We start from the raw sequence: 18,367 nt of genomic DNA on the forward strand, positions 1-18,367 counted from the left end.
GATGCCAGTGATATCTGAGATAACCAGCAGCACAAATTTCATCTGTCTGTAATGGAAAGTCAGCATTTACCAAGTGTCCATTAGCTTTCAAGTCTGCATGATAGGCAGTTCCGACTTCCCTCTCACAGGGAATGTTTCTGTCTACTCCTCTGGCTATTGTGGGTCTCCTCTAATACATGTCAGCAGAAATTCATCTGCTACACAAGTCTGTATGCATAATGACACCCTCAAATTCTTCCACACACCCCCTAGGTGCCAATGATTACTAGGGCTCTATGAGTAGACCCTTGTGCAAGCTTGTGTGCACAGGCATGTGTTTGTGTGTGCATATGAAACAAAGATACATCTCAAAGCTATGGCCCACTTGCAGATGAAATGTAATATCATTTCATGTCTATGACAACTCTGTTTCCTTTTCTTTTCCACATTGTACTGGCCAGGAGCCAGCAGAAGAGACTGCCACAGTCTCTAGAGAGAGATTCATTGGGAAAACCAGGGCTTATTGATTTTCACTGTGGTTATCGACCAAGTTAAGTAAGGTCAAGTGGAAAGAATCTGAAGGGCACTAGCTACTGCTCAGATTCTTTTTAAAGTTTTTATTTATTCTTCTCTCATCTATTACGTCCCCACAACAATGTTCCCTCCCTTACTCCCCTTCTCTCCCAGATCCACTCCACCTTCTCCAGTTCCCTTCAGAAAAGAGCAGGCCTCCCAGGAATATCCACCCAACATGGCATATCATATTGCATTAAGACTAGGCACATCCCTTCATATCAAGGCTGGGTGAGACAACCCACTAGGAAGGAAAAGGGTCCCAAAAGCAGGCAAGAGAGTCAGAGACACTCCCTGCTCCCACTGTTAGGAGTCCCACAAGAATACTAAGCTACACAAATATAACATATATGCAGAGGACCTGGCTTAGACCCTTGCAGGCTCCCTGATCGTCACTTTGATCTCTGTGAGCTCTGTCTAGCGTCTGTCTGTGGGTTCTATCCGTTACTGGATGAAAGAAGCCTCTCTGACGATCATTTGGCTAGGCTCTGGTCTACTAGAAGTGTAGCAGAATATCATTAGAAATCATTTCATTGACTTTTTTTTTTTTTTTTTTTTTTGGCCAGTCATGTTTGGTTCTTTCCTAGGTTTCTGGGCTGACAGCTTCTGGTCCCTGGCCCTCTAGCAGTGTGAGGGGTAGGCTCTCTCTCTCTTGGCAATGGCCTCTAGTTACTTAAAAGGTCTTAGTTTTTGTTTGCTTAAAGTTTCATTTATTTATTTTATGTATGAGTACACTATCTTCATGTACGCCTTTATTCCAGAAGAGGGTATCAGATCCTGATGGTGGACCACTATGTAGTTACTGGGCATTGAACTTGATCTCTAAAAGAGCAGCCAGTGCTCTTAACCACTGAGCCATCTCTGTAGCCCAAAAGGTCTTAGTTTTAAGGCGATGATAAAAGAGATCTAAACCAGGTATTTTTAAAAGTTTTCTTTTAGATTTATTTTTGTGTGTATTAATGTTTTGTCTGCTTGTATGTATGTGCACCACATGCATCTGCAGAGTTCAGAAGAGAATGACAAAAGATGTGATGTCTGACCTCTAGCTTACCATGTGGGTACTGGGACTCTGTACCAAGTGCTCTTCACCACTGAGCCATCTCCAGCCCCTTACTAGATATTTTAGTATTCTATGAATTCCTTTACTTGTGTCCTAAAGATTTTGATCTTTAAATTGAAATGTACTTTTCAAGACGGACTTTTAGATTACTTATTGCCATATTATTAATGCTTTGAGAGTTTTGTACAATGTGTTTTGATCACCCCACCCCCACTCCTCTACTCAAGTCACTTGAAAATATTATTCTGTATTCTTTGGTAATTTCATAAGTGGAGGTGGTATATGTAGATCATATCCACTCTCTCTCCAACTCCTCCCAGACACTACCACCCCCACCCCACCCCTCTTCCTGCTTCTCCTCTCAAGATTTCTTTCAAAAATCCTAGTATAGACAAAAACAACAACAAAAGAAAAACCAAATGTTATTTTGGAGTGGTGCATGGGGGAAAAGAGTGTATCAGTTTATACTTAAGAACCTTTTGTAGCTGGAAGTTTTTCTGTGTCTTACTTGGTCTGCAGCCTCTCAGAAGCTCATTTTATTTAAAACTGCTCAACCATTAGCTCAGGCCTACCACTGACTAGCTCTTACACTTAAACTCAGCCCATTTCTGTTCATCTATATGTTGCCACGTGTTCTGTGGCTTTACCTGTGTGCCATTACATTACATGCTGCTTCCTGGACAGCAGGCTGGCGTCTTTCCCTGCCTTCTTCCTGTCTCTCTCTTTGAATTTCCCACCTGCCTCTAAGCTGCCTTGCCATAGGCCAAACAGCTTTATTTATCAACCAATCAGAACAACACATATTCGCAGCATTCAGAAAGACATTCCCCTATCAACCTTTCTTACACCTGTCTGTGGTCCTCGCTACCCAGATGTTCACATACTTCCTCAGAGTTTAACTCGTCTTTGTTTGTGTCAACTAAAGAATAATCCGATATGCCAATTACCACAGCGGCAGCTAATGCCTGAAAACCTTGTTTTCTTTTGTCCAATGGAAGCAGTGCTTAAAGCTGAACCCACGCCTGCTCCCTCTGCCCCCACTTCTTTTTAAGGACTAGAGGAAACTTCCTGTTTATTTCTAAGTCTTACATAGATCTAGAAAAAGAAAGCTTTTAATAACCCTTTGTAGAAGGGCAGGTATGCATTTCTGTATATGGAAGGGTGAATGGGGTACATTGTATCATACCAGTTTGTTAGTTGTCCTTGTGACATTGATTATTTACCCAGATTTTGGTACCATTGATCACAGTCATGTGTTAAATATTTTAAAAGATAGAACATCACCTACTGTGTATGAATAGGTATTCTGACTTGCTAGACTCCATATTATCAGAGATTCTCCTTGTAGTCCATTATTGAAAACTGCCAAAAGCAGACTCCGCTTCAGGTGGGGGAGCACTGGAGAGTCTGGGAAGAGAAGTAGCTGCACCCATTCCAAGAAGAAGCCATTCAGTTGCTTTGGAACCTGAGGTCCTTCCCTGGGGGTTAGCATGCTGCCAGGCTGGGAGGTCATGTGGGCTGCAGAGACCCTGCAGGATAATTTTGACAGGAAAGACTATTTTTAACAAATAACTAGGCATTTATGATTTTGTAGCCTAAGATGAACAACTTTGGTCTGCTCTGAGTTTTCCCAGCAACATTAGGGTTGGTTTGAAACAACTTTTCTGTATATGGAGACAAGATTTGTGTAATGGGACCATAGTTATTGGGTGTTGGAGTTCATCCAGGGTTTTTTTTTTTTTTCAGCCATCTTATTATTTTGGCAGGGTATATATTTGAATTCAATTTAGGAGGGACAGCTGAAAAAGAACTGAATTTAATTTAATTGAAATGCTTGCCATTTGAGAACTGGTTTTGCAGGTATGGAGAGCTAGCTATTTAATTGGAACTCCCAGAGTAATTTTGTCATATGATACAAAGCATTAAGCAATTTCATACTAGGTCAAACAATTATCTCTTAATAAAACAGAAGAAAATTTACATCTGAGTTGACATTCCTCCACTTCAATCCTTTGAGTTTTAGGTCATGGTTTTTCTTTGTCATCAGAGCAGAATGAAAGAACAAAACAATTTTAGCATTCTCTCTGAAAGCAATGTGAGTTCAGGGTTTGTAGTCAGAAACTCAAGTCTCAGAGGCATAACCAGGTAGACATATGGCCAGCACTTATTCTTGTTCAACATTTTGAAAGGAATCTTCTCGACCCACACTGGCTCTATAGAATAACTCCTACTTAGCCAGTTCTATTCTAGCAGTGGGCTGAGTCAGGTCAGTTCACAAGAGATCATCCAAAACCACAAAGCAAGTCTGAAGTTGGCCTGGGCTACCTGGAGAGAGCTTATTAAAAAAAACAAAACAAAACAAAACAAAAAAACAAGCAAACATCAACACCCAAGATGCTTGTTCATCACTCCCAGTGAAGGAAAGGATCTCACATGGTAGGTGGGTTTTTCTCTATTAGTTTGAAGAACCCTTATTTTGCTGCTAGAGTTAGAGAAGATAAGAAGCTTACTTTATTGTAACTGGATTGATTTCCTCAGGAAGGGCTTCTTCCTAATACTTAATGTTTATGAAAAATACATTATTGACTCTACAGTCATATTTCATTTATTTATTTATTTTTGTTTATTTCATTCATTTGCCATAAAAGTTAAATAAGTCGATAAAAGGATTAAGGAGGAAGCAGCAAACTGTCATTTCCTTTGCTGAGTCACTTTGGCAATTACAGGAACAAATGTGAAGCATCCTTGCCAAGACATGTGGCACAGTTGAGTTTTCAGGAGGCAACAGTGTGACATGCCTGTAGGCATTAGACATTCTTATGCAAACCATACTACTAAGACTTGGTCCTACACAATTAAGCCAGGGCTCTGGCACACAACAACAGAGGCACACATTTGGGGACATTGCTAGGTGCCAACTGCCATTCTCCGCAAAGACTATTATATACCATTTGTCAGTTTAAGCCCCAAGAAACAGTTCACTGGCATAGAACTTGAATTCATCTCAGTGTGAAAACGGCACAGGTGCTGTTCAGACCAGTAGGAAATGTCAGCTAAAGAGCACAAAGCTGTCGAGTGTCTTTGGGAATGTGGAGTGGCATCTGCTGAGGTTAGCTTAAACCAGCTTAGCTAGACTATCTGTGACTATTTCTGATAAATGCATAGGTAATTTCATAACATTTACTTTCACTGGTTAGGAACATAACTGTGCTTACTCTGTGGAATTTATAAAGTATGTAAAAATATGGTAAGCTTGTGTCATAGTACTATAAGACAAATTGCTAAATGGTCTTATTAATAAAAAAAACCCAGAGCCAGATATTGGGGTGGAAACGGAGAGATTAGAGAAATAGGACAAGCCACAGCCAACCTCACCTTGCCAGCTCCTCAGCCTCCAGATAGAGCTACTTCCTATATATGCATGCCTATATGCCTTTCTGTTCCCTGCCCTCTTACTTCCTCTCCCCGCTGGGCTATATCACTTTCCTCTTTCTACCCAGCTCTATCACTTCCTGTCTGTCTGTACAGACCTCCAGACCTCTATGGTTAACTAGTGCTGGGATTAAAGGCATGTGCCACCATGCCTGGCTCTGTTCCCAGTATGGCCTTGAACTCACAGAGATCTGGATGAATCTCTGCCTCCAGAATGCTAGGATTAAAGGCGTGTGCTACCACTGCCTGACCTCTATGTTTAATATAGTGGCTGGCTTTTCTCTCTGATCTTCAGATAAACTTTATTTATTAGAGCACAAATAAAATATCACCACATATTACTCGTGTTATAACATTTTTACTGGATTTTTCTTTTGGTTTTATAGACACATCAAATGACACCTGAAATGATGTGTGAATTTGGTATTATATATCTAAATTGGTATTCCCATTTCTTTGAATAGTCTTCAAGAATAAAATATTTTGTGGTTATATAATATTCCATTTTTCTGGCCACATCAAAATTTATTCAAAATGTGGTCTTCCTATATAATGGCTCCCATTTCACTTTCCTATAAAGAGTATTTATCATAAACATTGTTCCTGTCTTTGCTTTTGTTTTTTTAGAATAGAATATTAGGAGCAGAATTATGGATCTAATAGAAGGAACTTTTTGAGGTTCTTGATATACACTGTCAAGAATTTTCAGACAGTTTATTTCTACTAGCTAAATTATTGCTACAATCTCCCCTATTCTTCGCTATGAGCAAGGGACATCTCTGGTAGGATAGTAAATTGGATTGTTAAGAAATGTTCAGTATAGTTCATTATTTCTAAATATCAAACTACTTAAACCACACATACTCCATATTTAACTCCAATCCCTCAGGATGAAGTAGTAAAGAAAATAAGCCAATAACCAGTTCTCATGGAACATATTTTATTACATAGAAGAAAGATAACAAATGGGTAAGTTATGTAGTGTCTTAGAGTACAGTGACAGTTAGAATAAATCTACTGCAGATGAGCAGCATGGCAGAGAAGGCTGAGGAAAGAGTGCACCCACTGAGTACAAGCTGTGCTGCCGTAAGTGACCATGTACATGGATGAGGGGCCATCGACTAGTGCATAGTCATTCTGCCCCACCCGAGATTGTACCCCTAAAGAAAACTGACCCCCCCACACTCCCACACACTTAGCAACCATCGACTGTAAATACCTTCTCAGTAGAGATGGGGGCTCATGTGCCTCCCTGATGGAATGTTGGGGGCTTGATCTTGTCCAGATATTTTGCAGGAAACCACAGCTGCTGTGAGTTGATGAGAGAATGTTCTATCATGTCCAGAGATGCTACCATCTCTCCAACTTCTGAATCCAAGGATCTTTCAGCCTCACACTGATTCATTCATTTCAAAACCCTCAGTTACTTACTTATATCAGCAGCATGAACATGAATTTCCTACCTCTGCTTTGTTGCTTATGAAAGTAGAATCTCAAACAGACAAGGCTTGGTGATGGAGGGTGAGGGATGACAGATGGAAGTGGCGGGAAATACACAAAGAACAGGAAAAGAGAAACCTAAAAACCCATGTCAGAGCATGTGTTGGCTCCTGGCTGCAAGGAAACCCACCGGTCCTAGCGCTTTAGGGGGTGGGTCTCCTAAGCACCTACGCAGGGCTCTGGAGGATGGCAGGAGCAGCGTTTAAATTCATCTCAATCCTGAAAGTAGGTTTTCCCCAGAGAACTAAGAACTCACTTTTGTTCTCTTTGGAGGAGAAGCAGGTTTATTAAGCTCCGTGGCTCCGCACAGCTCTATTACCCTTCGAAGATTTTTCACGTTGCAGGAAAGTCATCTCCCATCTTAGTTTGGCATTATGGAAGAGATTCAAATAAAGCGAAGCTAAGAGGCTGAAAGAAACACAGGTCTTAAAACTTTGGGCCACTTTACTTACAAATTACTTTCTCAAAACTGCAGAAGTTGACAATTTTTAAAAGTTCTTAAAATCATTTTTTCTTTTGTGAGAAGAAAAATTATAGTCCTTCTCTGTCATAGTAGCAAAACTTCCACTGTTTTTAGTGTAGGGCTTTTTGGTACTCAAAATTATCTCATAAGTAAAGAAATATTTCCTGGAAGATTCTCTAACTAAAACTAATGCTTTCTGAAGATTAAAAACTAAAAAGAAACATTTGATTAAAAAAACACTATAAGCATCCAAACCAAAAAAATTGACATTTGAAAGTAAAATAGGTCTGAAATATGCATGTTTATGGTAATAAAAACAGCTACTGGTGGGATTAAGTAAAGGAAAGATTTTGTCATATACTCTAAATTCAGAATGATGGTTTGTATTCTTCCATTTTGTTCTGACTATGTTTCCTAAGTAAAAATCTTTACTCAATTTCAAACCAAAGATGCATTTAAAACTGACTTCAGGGAAAGACTGAAAGATGTGTGTGTGGCCAGCTGTCGTCGTCTGGTTGTTCTGTGTATCAGAGCCTGCACTTGCTACCATGTTCTGGGGCTTCTTAGCACTGCCCTTACACTGCTACACATGGATGAATCTTACTGCCGAGTCACATAGTAAGACCCTTCAGTAGGTAAAGCTCAGCACAGGCTGCAGGGAGGGAGCAATACTCAAGCTGAGCCAGAAAGACAGGAAAGAAGAACTCATAACACATTCATATTAAGAAAACCCAAGGTCTAGGAAATGGCCTTTTAATTATAGTCCGGCAGTCATGAGGAGTGCTTTTCTTTTTTTCTTTATATTTCTTTAAAATGTATTTATTTTTACTAGTTTAAGTTAAGTATAGGTGTAGGTCTGTCTGTCTCTGCATATGCGTAGGTGAGAGCAGGTGCCTCAGGAGGCCGGCAGCAGCTCCCGTGGAGCTGGAATTACAGGAGACTGTCAGCTGCCTGATGTGGGTGTGGGAACTGAACTCGGGTCCTCTGTGGACATCTTCCTACCTCCTCTTTACATTTCTTCACTTAGTATGTATGTTCATGTGCCCGTGTGTAGACAGCGGCATACTTGTGGAAGATGGAGAACAACCTAGCGGAGTCAATTCTTTCTTTCTACAGTGTGCGTTCTGAGGATCAAATACAGGCCATCAGCCTAGGTAGGAAGCACCTTTATCCAATGAATCACTTCACCAGCACCCCATTTTTCCCAACAATACCTACACACTTTCAGTTTTACATCATCCACAAATAAATTTTATTCTCTACCCATTTTTCTTTATATTGCCTTTTAAAAATTGTAATAAATTTAAAGAGAAATAAAAATGATGGAATACTGGCAAAATCATGGGTTTGGTATGCCATTTGTATTATTATTTAAACACACAATTAGTACAATTGTGTACAAAATACCAGTCCTTGGGCAAAAACTCATATCCCTTAAGTGCCACTTCAATCAAAATCTGGGAAAGTTGGCAACCTGCTCATTTCAAAGATGGGGAATTCAAACTTTGCTATATTGTAGGGCAAGCCAGGAACACAGCCAGGACTGGGACCCAGACACCTTCTCCTGTGGAAGGCTGGAATCCTGAATTTTTCATGGCATGGTTATCTTCTCTGTCTCTCTCCCCCCTCCTTCTTTCTCCCTCCTCTCCCTCTTCTCTCTCTCTCTCTCTCTCTCTCTCTCTCTCTCTCTCTCTCTCTCTCTCTCTGCAGGCATGTATGTGTGTTTCATATAATTGTTCACTTCCATGGAGGCAACATTTTAAGGTAGGAAAGGAACTTATTTCAGGGATTTCTGAGGCTCTCGTTATCAACTGTCTCAAATTATTATAAGAAGTAATCAGTATCAAGTATCTAGAAATCTTTATCCAGTATTGATGTTAAATAAATGGTATATAACACTATGATAGAGGGATAAAGTACCTTGCGCGTGCCTATGCGTGTGCGTGCACGTGCGTGCGTGCGTGCGTGCGTGTGTGTGTGTGTGTGTGTGTGTGTGTGTGTGTGTAGAGAAAGAGATCAGCAACAGATATTATTAAAAACATAAATGCAAAGGTAGCAGAAAACCATTCAAATAAATATTTGAACACTTTGAACAAGTAACATATTTATAATTTGATGCATTTTGAAAACATATCACTAATGTTAATATGCATACATTTAATAAATGTTCCTAGTAAAAGATTAGGACAGAAAGCAAAACTTGACTGTTTGGTCTAAATAAGAACAATAAACTAAACACAGTCACAGTGATTCTGGAATGTTGAAAAAAAATCATGAACACAGGCATATCAGATAAACACAAATAAATTGCAAATTTTGCAAACTCAACTAGTGGATGTGGATAAAAGCATTTGCATTAAATGAAAAACTTTTTTATAGTTAGAAAATAAGGAAAAACCTATTTCTATTGCATTAAAAAATTACAACTACACAAGAACGTATATGCGCACAGTCTAAAAAACAATTAAGAGAGATATTGTGAAAATTTTGTCTATTTCCTTTATACTGTTAGTACATTTAATAATAAAATGATGAAATTTATTAAATGAGGGCACATAGCATGTTTAGGAATCTGGTTTAACTAGACCAAAAATTTTCAAGGACATTTTATTGACAAAAAAAAAAATAGCTATTTTTTTAAACCAAGTCTTTGAGATATATGTATTTCCCATAAGGGTTTGAAAGTATTCACAATGAAAATAGTATCAGTTCTGTGGTTGAACAGCAATTATTGAGTCCATTCCAATCAGATAGCCACTGGAGAGCTCATGTTACCCTCTGACTGTGGAGTGTTGATCTTCTCTCTCAACTTTCACAGCAATATGAGAACTGGAGACCCAACCAGCCAGACAGTTTCTTTTCCTCGGGAGAAGACTGTGTTGTGATCATTTGGCATGAGAAAGGCCAGTGGAATGATGTTCCCTGCAATTACCATCTCACCTACACCTGCAAGAAGGGAACAGGTAAGGACTGCTACTGCAGGGTACTACATCTGCATCTTAACCAGCTGCAGATGTCAGGGAGGGAGGGTTTCACCCTTGGGGGTGCAAATTAGACGTGGTCTGTCCTTTCTTGTTGCCTAAGGAGATCTTGCTGCATCAATAGAATTAAAATGTTTGTTTTCAGTACCATCCTCACTTTAGATTTCAGGTGCTTAAGATAAAAAGGTGTCATTTATACAGGAAACCTGCTGGCCAAGAGCCTGTAGATATTTTATTCTGGTGAAGAGAATATTAAAGACATTACCAGCAATACTATTCAATGTATCACGGAAGAGTCACTATTGTCTTTATAAGAGGATCTGATGCACTTGGCTCTTGTTCAAGTTTTTCATGGGTTGAGGATGCAGAACTGAGAAAATGCCCCCAGAGAGAGATGCAGGCTCGTATTCACTACAGTCTTCAACCAAAAATATTCATTGTTTCTACTAACTATTTGGTCTTTATGGGCATTTTGTAATATGTGAATTTTTAAGCATTCTCTTAGAGGTTAATTTTCTACTTGTAATCCATGGAACAAAACGACTAGCTCTACCATTGTAATTAAATACCGTCAACACTCAAGAAACATTAAAGGCATCCGTAAAGGAAGTTCCAGAATGAGAACTGCTTGGTTAATGTTAAGCAGGGCAAAACAAATTATCAAGAAAGCTGAACTTTCAGTTTATGTTGTGTTTGTCATTGATGAGTATGTTTCAGTGTCTGTAGCATGGAGTATAGCTGTATAGGACCTTCCTGAAGCAAGGGGATAGTTAATGGAAGAATTTCAACACTGATTGTGATAGTGATTTTAAAGTATGAATATCTGCTTCCTAGGCCAACCAAGACCCACCTCAAGAATGAGTACAAACTACCAATGCAAAAAGGAGAACTCATTTGGTTTCTTTGATTTAAAAATAATAGAACACACACACACACACACACACACACACACACACACACACATCCGTACAATAAACCTGCTAGGCAATACTTTAACACCTATAACAAGCTGTATTAGGAGAAAGAACATTACCATACACACAGTCCCAGTCTTAGAGGAAGCTCAACTGCTGTGCATGACTTCTCTGCTGTTCTCTCACCCAAGGGAGAACTTACCCCCAAAGCACTACCTCCGTAAGAAGCTTTCCTGCCTGTGCATTTCCTCAGCACTTCTACATGGAACTGGTAAAAATAGCAAATCGGATGTTTGCTGTTTTCCTTTTTCCAGGATAATGAGTCTTTAATAAACTGTTTGTCTTTCTCCCAATGTCATGTTTGCCTTCTGTGACCTCCAAATGGTCCCAGTGTCGTGCTTTCTTCATTTGTGGTCTCACCATGCTGTCTCCCAAGCTAGTTTGTTCTATAGTAGTTTCTCCACAGCAGCACTGGTGACATTTTGAACAGGGTATTATCTTTATGGCAACAGACTGTCCAGGAATCCAGAATACTTATCATCCTCCTGGCCTGCTGTGTGCTGAATGCCAGTGGTTCTCTGGCCTCCATACTCCCTGCCCCTGAGCCAACCAAAAGTCTCTACACATGGTCCTATTCTCTGGGGTGGGTACAGTTGAGACAGAAAGGAAAATTTGCTCCAGGTTGAGAACTTTACTTCTAGAGCCAAGAAAGATTCACATGCATAATACAATTATATTTGAAATTTCTCAATGGGGAACGAGTTTTGAAAGATGCTAACTATACTTCATTAGAAAATGGATTCCTTTTCACAGCTCTAGAAGAGCTTTATAATGTCAATGTTGACAGGTTTTTTTAAAACATAGTCTCTTAGATACTTCATACACCTTTAAGCCTCCCTGTCTAAGTAGTTCTTCTAATTATTAACTACAGTTAAGAACAGATGCTTACTATATAGGAAAGTGGTACTTTTAAAAGAATGTCTTTGCTTCATGCTGTCTTTGGACCATCTTGTTGTTATTTCCTCATCAAAATTCCTGCGAGAGATAATGACTTGGTTCCCTTGCCTTTTCCTGTAATATCCCAGAACAACAGGTTATTTGTTTGCATTTTTTTGAAACTTATATAAGAAAAATTATATTATATGTAGTCTAACCCTTGCTTTTTTTACTAATCTGTCTTGTTGAGATTTGCGCATGTGGATGTATGTAGTTGCATATCCTTGCCTTTGTTATGTAAGTGGCTTATTATATGCAACTACATTTTATTGATGTGTTCTCTTGCCAGGGACCATCTGTGTTGCAGTCAGTGTTTTTACTGTTATAAATGATATTCCTATCAATATCCCTAAACTTGCTCTTGGTAGACTTTCATGACTTTCTGTAAGACATATTTCCAGGAGTGAAGACGCTGAGTCATAAGACCTATGTGCCATCAGATTTACTAGCAAACGGCAAATTACATCCCAAACTTGTAGCAACTCACAGTCCCACCAGCCATGTGTGAGAGGTCCTGTCATGGCACCTTTTCTCCAGCAGTTGATATTTATTGAATTTGGGAAATTTGGGGCCAGTCTGGTGGGTATGAAATATTATCCTTTGTGATTTAATTTACATTTTCTTGGATATTTATTGAATATATTTTTCATATTTTTATTGGTTATATGTGGATCTTCTTTAGTTAATTTTTTAATTCATGCCACTTCTTTATTTTTAGGAATTGGTTCCTTTCTCCTGTTTTGATTTGTAGGGGTTCTGATTACATTCTTATTTTTAATCTCTTGATAGTTACATAATTTGTAAATATCTTCTCCTAGTTTGTGGTTTTCTTTCTTCTCATATTATATTTTTTGATGAAGATAATTCATAATTTTTTAATGTTTCTTTATTATTTCAACTTTTCTGTGTTTTAGAAAGTCTTTATGAACTCTAAAATCATAAAGATAATTGGTATTGTTTGCTGAATGTTTTATAACTTTGCATTTATGTTTGTGTGTTTAAGCTACCTGTAACTGACTTTCCATGTGTTCCATGAGGTAGGGAAGCCAATCTATTTTGCCATATGAATACCTGATCATCTATGTTTGAAGACTGCCTTTCTTCCTGCTCTGCCATGTTCTTGTCAAATATCAAGTTTTTATGTTTGGATCTAATTCCAGACTACTTTCTTAACCTTGCCACTATCAAATTCAACTGGATTATTTTAGATTTTTTATGACCTTTACATATGGTTTTGAGGAAATCATGTAATTATTTCCTAAAAATGAAAAAATAAATTCAGCTTCTAATTTGTCAACAGAATACAGGGTCACATACAATCAACTACCTAGTTGATTATTTTAATCTTCTGTATCACGGTAGCCTCAGTCTACCTGATCCTGGCCATTATCTGGGACCTATTATAACTTTTAATATTATAGTAAATGCAGGGTGCAGGTGCAAGTTGGATAAAGCAGAAGGAAATTGGAAGAACTAATTATTAAATTAAACCTGAATTTGTCATTGAAAAACAATGTACTTATAAACAGCCTTCTAGTATGTAAACAAATTTAATAATTATAAACTTTTAATATATTAAGATTTTGAAGTTTAGCACCCAATTTCTGGTTATCCTTTTCCCACTGAAGAGTCATATTATTTTATGAGGTGTCACAGTATATGTTATTAGCACATGGTGTTGAACCTGTTAAAGTGGAGTCAGAAATATTATTTAGGAAGAATTATACTTGTTATACCTCTACTAGGGATAGATAGCAAAATATAATAGTTGTTAGCACTTTAAAATAGTTAAAATAGGGGCCGGAGAGATGGCAGCTGTTAAGACCACTGGCTGCTCTATCAAAGGACCCTGGTTCGGTTCCCAGCACCCACATGGCAGTGTACAACTGTAACTCCAGTTCCAGGGCATCCCACACCCTCACACAGACACACATGCAGGAAAAACACTGATGCACATAAAACAAACAAATAAATCTTTAAAAAGTAGTTTAAATAATTGTACTCATGCCAAATAAACCTGAGTGAATACAAATTCAGTTGACTGATTTTCTCATCTTCTTGGATTTACACATAGTGAGATGTCTTACATCTACTTCTTATCATTCCCACTTATTGTTTACTCTGTCAGCAGTTAAAGTTTTCCACTGTGAATTAAAATACAGCACAGTATTTTAAGCTTCACTCTTATTACCTTTCACAAGAATTTAAATACGTATGTTAAGCTAATTAAGAAACCAAGGCCTGAGGGTCTGGGGATGCAGCAGAAAGAGCGCTTACTTAATGGGCAGGAAGCGGAAGTGCAGCCCCCCCACAACTGCACAGACCATGCGCAGACCCGTGTGGTTGTCATGACAACGTGGGAAGCAGAGGCAGAATGATCAGGGATTCAATGTTATCCTTAACTACATAGTGAATTCAGGGTCAACCTGGGCTACATGACATCCTGTCTCAAACAACAAACAAACGGACAGAGAAACAAACCCAAAGCAAGAACCCTGTTCATTCACCCTTCCCTGTTTCAGTCTAGACTAGGTGGGAACAGACATTTTATTTATACATTTTATTTATACACATATAGTGTGTGTCTATATGTCAAATTACTGGGTTAAAGATTGTCCTTCTTCTTCCAGGGGAGGGTACTTAACTTTTGCAAACATATCATTACCCCAACTCAAGATGGTTGATAAAAGATGAGAGATCAGAAGAAAGTCAGAAAAAAAAAAAAAAAAAAAAAGAAAGACAGAGCCAGCAGGCTACTCACTGGTGTCAGACGGGTGCTTTTTAATTGGGAAATAGTTCAGAAAGGTGGTTTTGTAGATGGATAGATAACCATATAGCCATTGAATGATATTGCATTGTAATGAAAACACAACTCAAAATGACGTGATCTGAGATAAATCTACATCCAGAGCCTCAACCTAAACATTTTAAATTGTTTCAAATGTTTACATTCTATATAAATGCCTTTTTGCAAAGGAATATGATTGAGGTTTGTGGGGTATTGCAGTGGAGAAACATAGAAGCGAGATTGATTCTGATGCTTACTCTAATTGAAATACTTAGATTACTTGGAAATAACACCATTTGCCTTTTTTCTTAGTTGCTTGCGGCCAGCCCCCTGTCGTAGAAAATGCCAAGACCTTTGGAAAGATGAAACCACGTTATGAAATCAACTCCTTGATTAGATATCACTGCAAAGATGGTTTCATTCAGCGTCACCTTCCAACTATCCGGTGTCTAGGAAATGGGAGATGGGCTATGCCTAAAATAACCTGCATGAACCGTAAGTGGTCCTTTAGAAAGAACGGACAACCGTGCTTTAACAGATACTAGGCACACTCATTTTGTGGCGGTGGTATCGGTAGTGTAGGGTATGGAGCAAGTAATACTGTTGTGTTTTCTTTGTGTGTTTTCTTCCATGTAGCATCTGCATACCAAAGGACTTATTCTAAGAAATACTTTAAAAATTCCTCATCTGCAAAGGACAATTCCATAAACACTTCAAAACATGAGCATCGCTGGAGCCGGACGTGGCAGGAATCGAGGCGCTGATCCTCAAAAATGGCGAACACGTGCTTCATCATTTCAGCCAAAGTCCTGACTTTCCGTGCCTTTCCTAGCACCTCAAGAAGTATTAGCAGTTGGTTTGGATTTGGGGACTGCCGTCCGGTCATTTGGGGTTGCTGTGCTCTTAAAGCATTTTCAATGAAACATGGAATTAAAAGAAAAAAAAAAGTGAATAAAATGAAAGCGAATGAGTGAAGAAAGTACCCATTTCCAGCCTATCTAATTTCTTTAGTTCTCTCTCTGCCTCAGGGCAGACCGTTGCCTGTATGCCAGCCTACTGTACTATTTAAAAAAACAATGCAATTTCAGCACCGATGGCCGTGTAAATAAGATGATTTAATGTTGATTTTAATCCTGTATATAAAAATAAAACATCACACTGAGTTCAGGCGTATTTAATGATGATTACGGAGCTTTCTAGGTCTTTAATCATTGGTTTGGCTGCTTTGCTATAGTTTGTTTAGGCTGGAAATGGTTTTGTCTGCCCATTGACTGTGGGCAAGTTTGAGGACGGCTTTCCTGGACAGCCAGCAGTCTTCTGGGTCTCTGCATCCATGTCAGGAGCCGAGCTTGTCCAAGCTGATGCTGGCAGATGGGAGACTGAAGAAACTCAAAGCTCCGGGGTGTGACCCTGCTTTGCCACGTCCCTTTTTCTTCACTCACAAGAAGGGCCCGAATGGAGGACTTTTCTATGACCTGGAACTTTTTATAGGGGTCAAAGTGCTAATTATTAACTCAATCAGGTTTCCTTTATAATGGCTTTCTTAACACTAACGCTGGTAAGGTAACAGATTAAGGCATTTGGAACAGATGTAGACCAAGGGTTTATACCTTGTTGTGGAGGGTGGGGGGGTTCTTAAAAAACAACACTCCTGAAAAAAAAAAGAAAGAAAAAAACCCTCCATTTTGTACATATAACCATTTTAATCCTTTATAAAATTTTTGAATGTTCATGTATGAATGCTGCAGCTGTGAAGCACACGTGAATAAATGAAGTAAGCCATACGGATTTAATTTATTGGATGTTATTTTCCCCAAGACCTGAAATCAATAGAGTACGCTAGTCATTTTTCAGCATTAGCTTTTATACTTTCTTCACAGTTTGAAACCTTATAATATAGGTACCCTGTTCCTGATTCAATCACGTGATGAATAGAATGCTTCAAGTGTTTGTACCAGAGAATGGAAAAGCATTTAGCTTTCAGTAAGTGGTGTTTGCCCATTCCAAGACAGAGTGTAAGTGTAGAAACAGTGTGGGTATTTCTTCCAGTTAAGTGGAGTGTATGTGTTAAAGTTTTTGCTCCTCTCTGCCCACCCCATTTGTCCCCTGCATTTGGATAGTGGTCACTGAAGACGACGACATTGAATCATTACCCAGATATTTTAGGTTCAAAGATCAAATTGGAAAGAGGGCATTTAAGGCTTTTTCACAAAGTTCATTTAGGGCAACTTTAAGAAAAATGACAAAATGTGAACAGAAACCAAACTTTAAAATTACATAATATATACAAGCATGGAACCATCATAGGGTGTCCCATAAATATAGACAAATTTTATGATTTACACATGAGATCAAAGTAATTTTTCAATAATGAAAAGAATGGAAAAAGATCACACTGGGGTGGCCCTATGTTGATAGTTTCTCATGAAACCGCCTTTGGCTTCGAAGAAATAACTGTGCTCACAAGCATACAGTGTCTTAAGCAAGATCCTGGGTCTCTGCAGTAAGTGTAGCCCATCCTTATGTGTTCTAGAGCACAGGAAACCACTGTGTTGACTTATTAGAACTTTTTTCTTTTTCATTACAATGCACATAATCCTTCCCTGTATTTATATTATAACATGTATAGTGTAAAATGTGAATGACTTTTTTGTGAATGAAAATCTAAAATCTTTGTAACTTTTTATATCTGCTTTTGTTTCACCAAAGAAACCTAAAAATCCTTCTTTTACTATATTGTGACTTGTCTGTTTATTTCCAACTTTAAACCCTAATACACACCAAACTTTTTATGTTCTGGTTTCATCACAGGGGACACTTATTCCCTGGGTGGATTACTTTTTTGTTTATTAGAGAGATGGCTACAGAGTCTAGCAATGTGCTTATGTCCACACTATGCATGAATCTCCGATATGGAAGAGCTATGATTAGAAAGTGACAGCTTAAGTTAGAGACGACTTTCTCGTGAACCAGCCAGCTGGTCATATGGATGACCTCACAATAGGCCAGGGATGACCACCATGACATTTGGAAGGAGAATCGGGCATTGAGAGGTGAAGTTCTTTGTACAAAGTTACAAAGTGTGTAGTGAAGGGAAATAATCTATAGACCCTGTGAAATAAACTCAAGAGAAACTTAAAATGTACTGTTCCTGACTACTATATACCTAGAAGTTTAATTTAGAGACTAAGTGATCATATCCAATTATCAGATGATGCAAACCAGCAAGTTTTCATACATTGAGCTATCCATAGTGATTCCTTCAAGGTTTATTCCTTCAGTTCTTGTTAAGCACTACTGTGTAGCAGGCATGGTCACAGTCTCTGAAGATTCAGCAGAGAATAAGTTTGACATCTGTGCCTATATAAAAGTTTTTATATTGGATACAGCCCGTGGGCTCATTTTACTCAGCACCTTTTTTGACACTATGGAAAATAATCAATTATACTCACATTTAATAAAAATATCATACAGCCACAGTGTGTCAAGTTATTTTAAGATCTTTCTCCTGGGATATCCCAACTACACACGAAATTGGACTTGCACAGGACAGATGAGATTCTCAAACCAAGCATGATGGCAATTCCAGGACTTAGGAGGCCAAGACAGGAGGATTGCCATGAGTTGGAGGCCAGCCTTTGCTGCAGAGTGAGATGCTGTCTGAAAAATAACATGAACAAA

General features: G+C 38.6%; 1 protein-coding gene across 3 annotated transcripts in view; it reads left to right on the forward strand.

Moving 5' to 3' along the window:
- The window catches only part of Vcan (versican), a 103,249-nt gene extending 85,086 nt beyond the window's left edge, over positions 1-18,163 (forward strand). For all 3 annotated transcript variants that reach the window (XM_028854152.2, XM_028854149.2, XM_028854151.2), the window contains 3 exons: positions 9,826-9,970; positions 14,999-15,181; positions 15,323-18,163. In XM_028854152.2, coding sequence (XP_028709985.1) covers positions 9,826-9,970; positions 14,999-15,181; positions 15,323-15,450 — 456 coding nt within the window. In that variant the 3' untranslated portion in view covers positions 15,451-18,163. The remainder of the gene's footprint in view (positions 1-9,825; positions 9,971-14,998; positions 15,182-15,322) is intronic.
- The last annotated feature ends 204 nt before the right edge of the window (positions 18,164-18,367 follow it).

Source organism: Peromyscus leucopus, chromosome 11, assembly GCF_004664715.2.
Source record: "Peromyscus leucopus breed LL Stock chromosome 11, UCI_PerLeu_2.1, whole genome shotgun sequence".
Taxonomy (NCBI): domain Eukaryota; kingdom Metazoa; phylum Chordata; class Mammalia; order Rodentia; family Cricetidae; genus Peromyscus; species Peromyscus leucopus.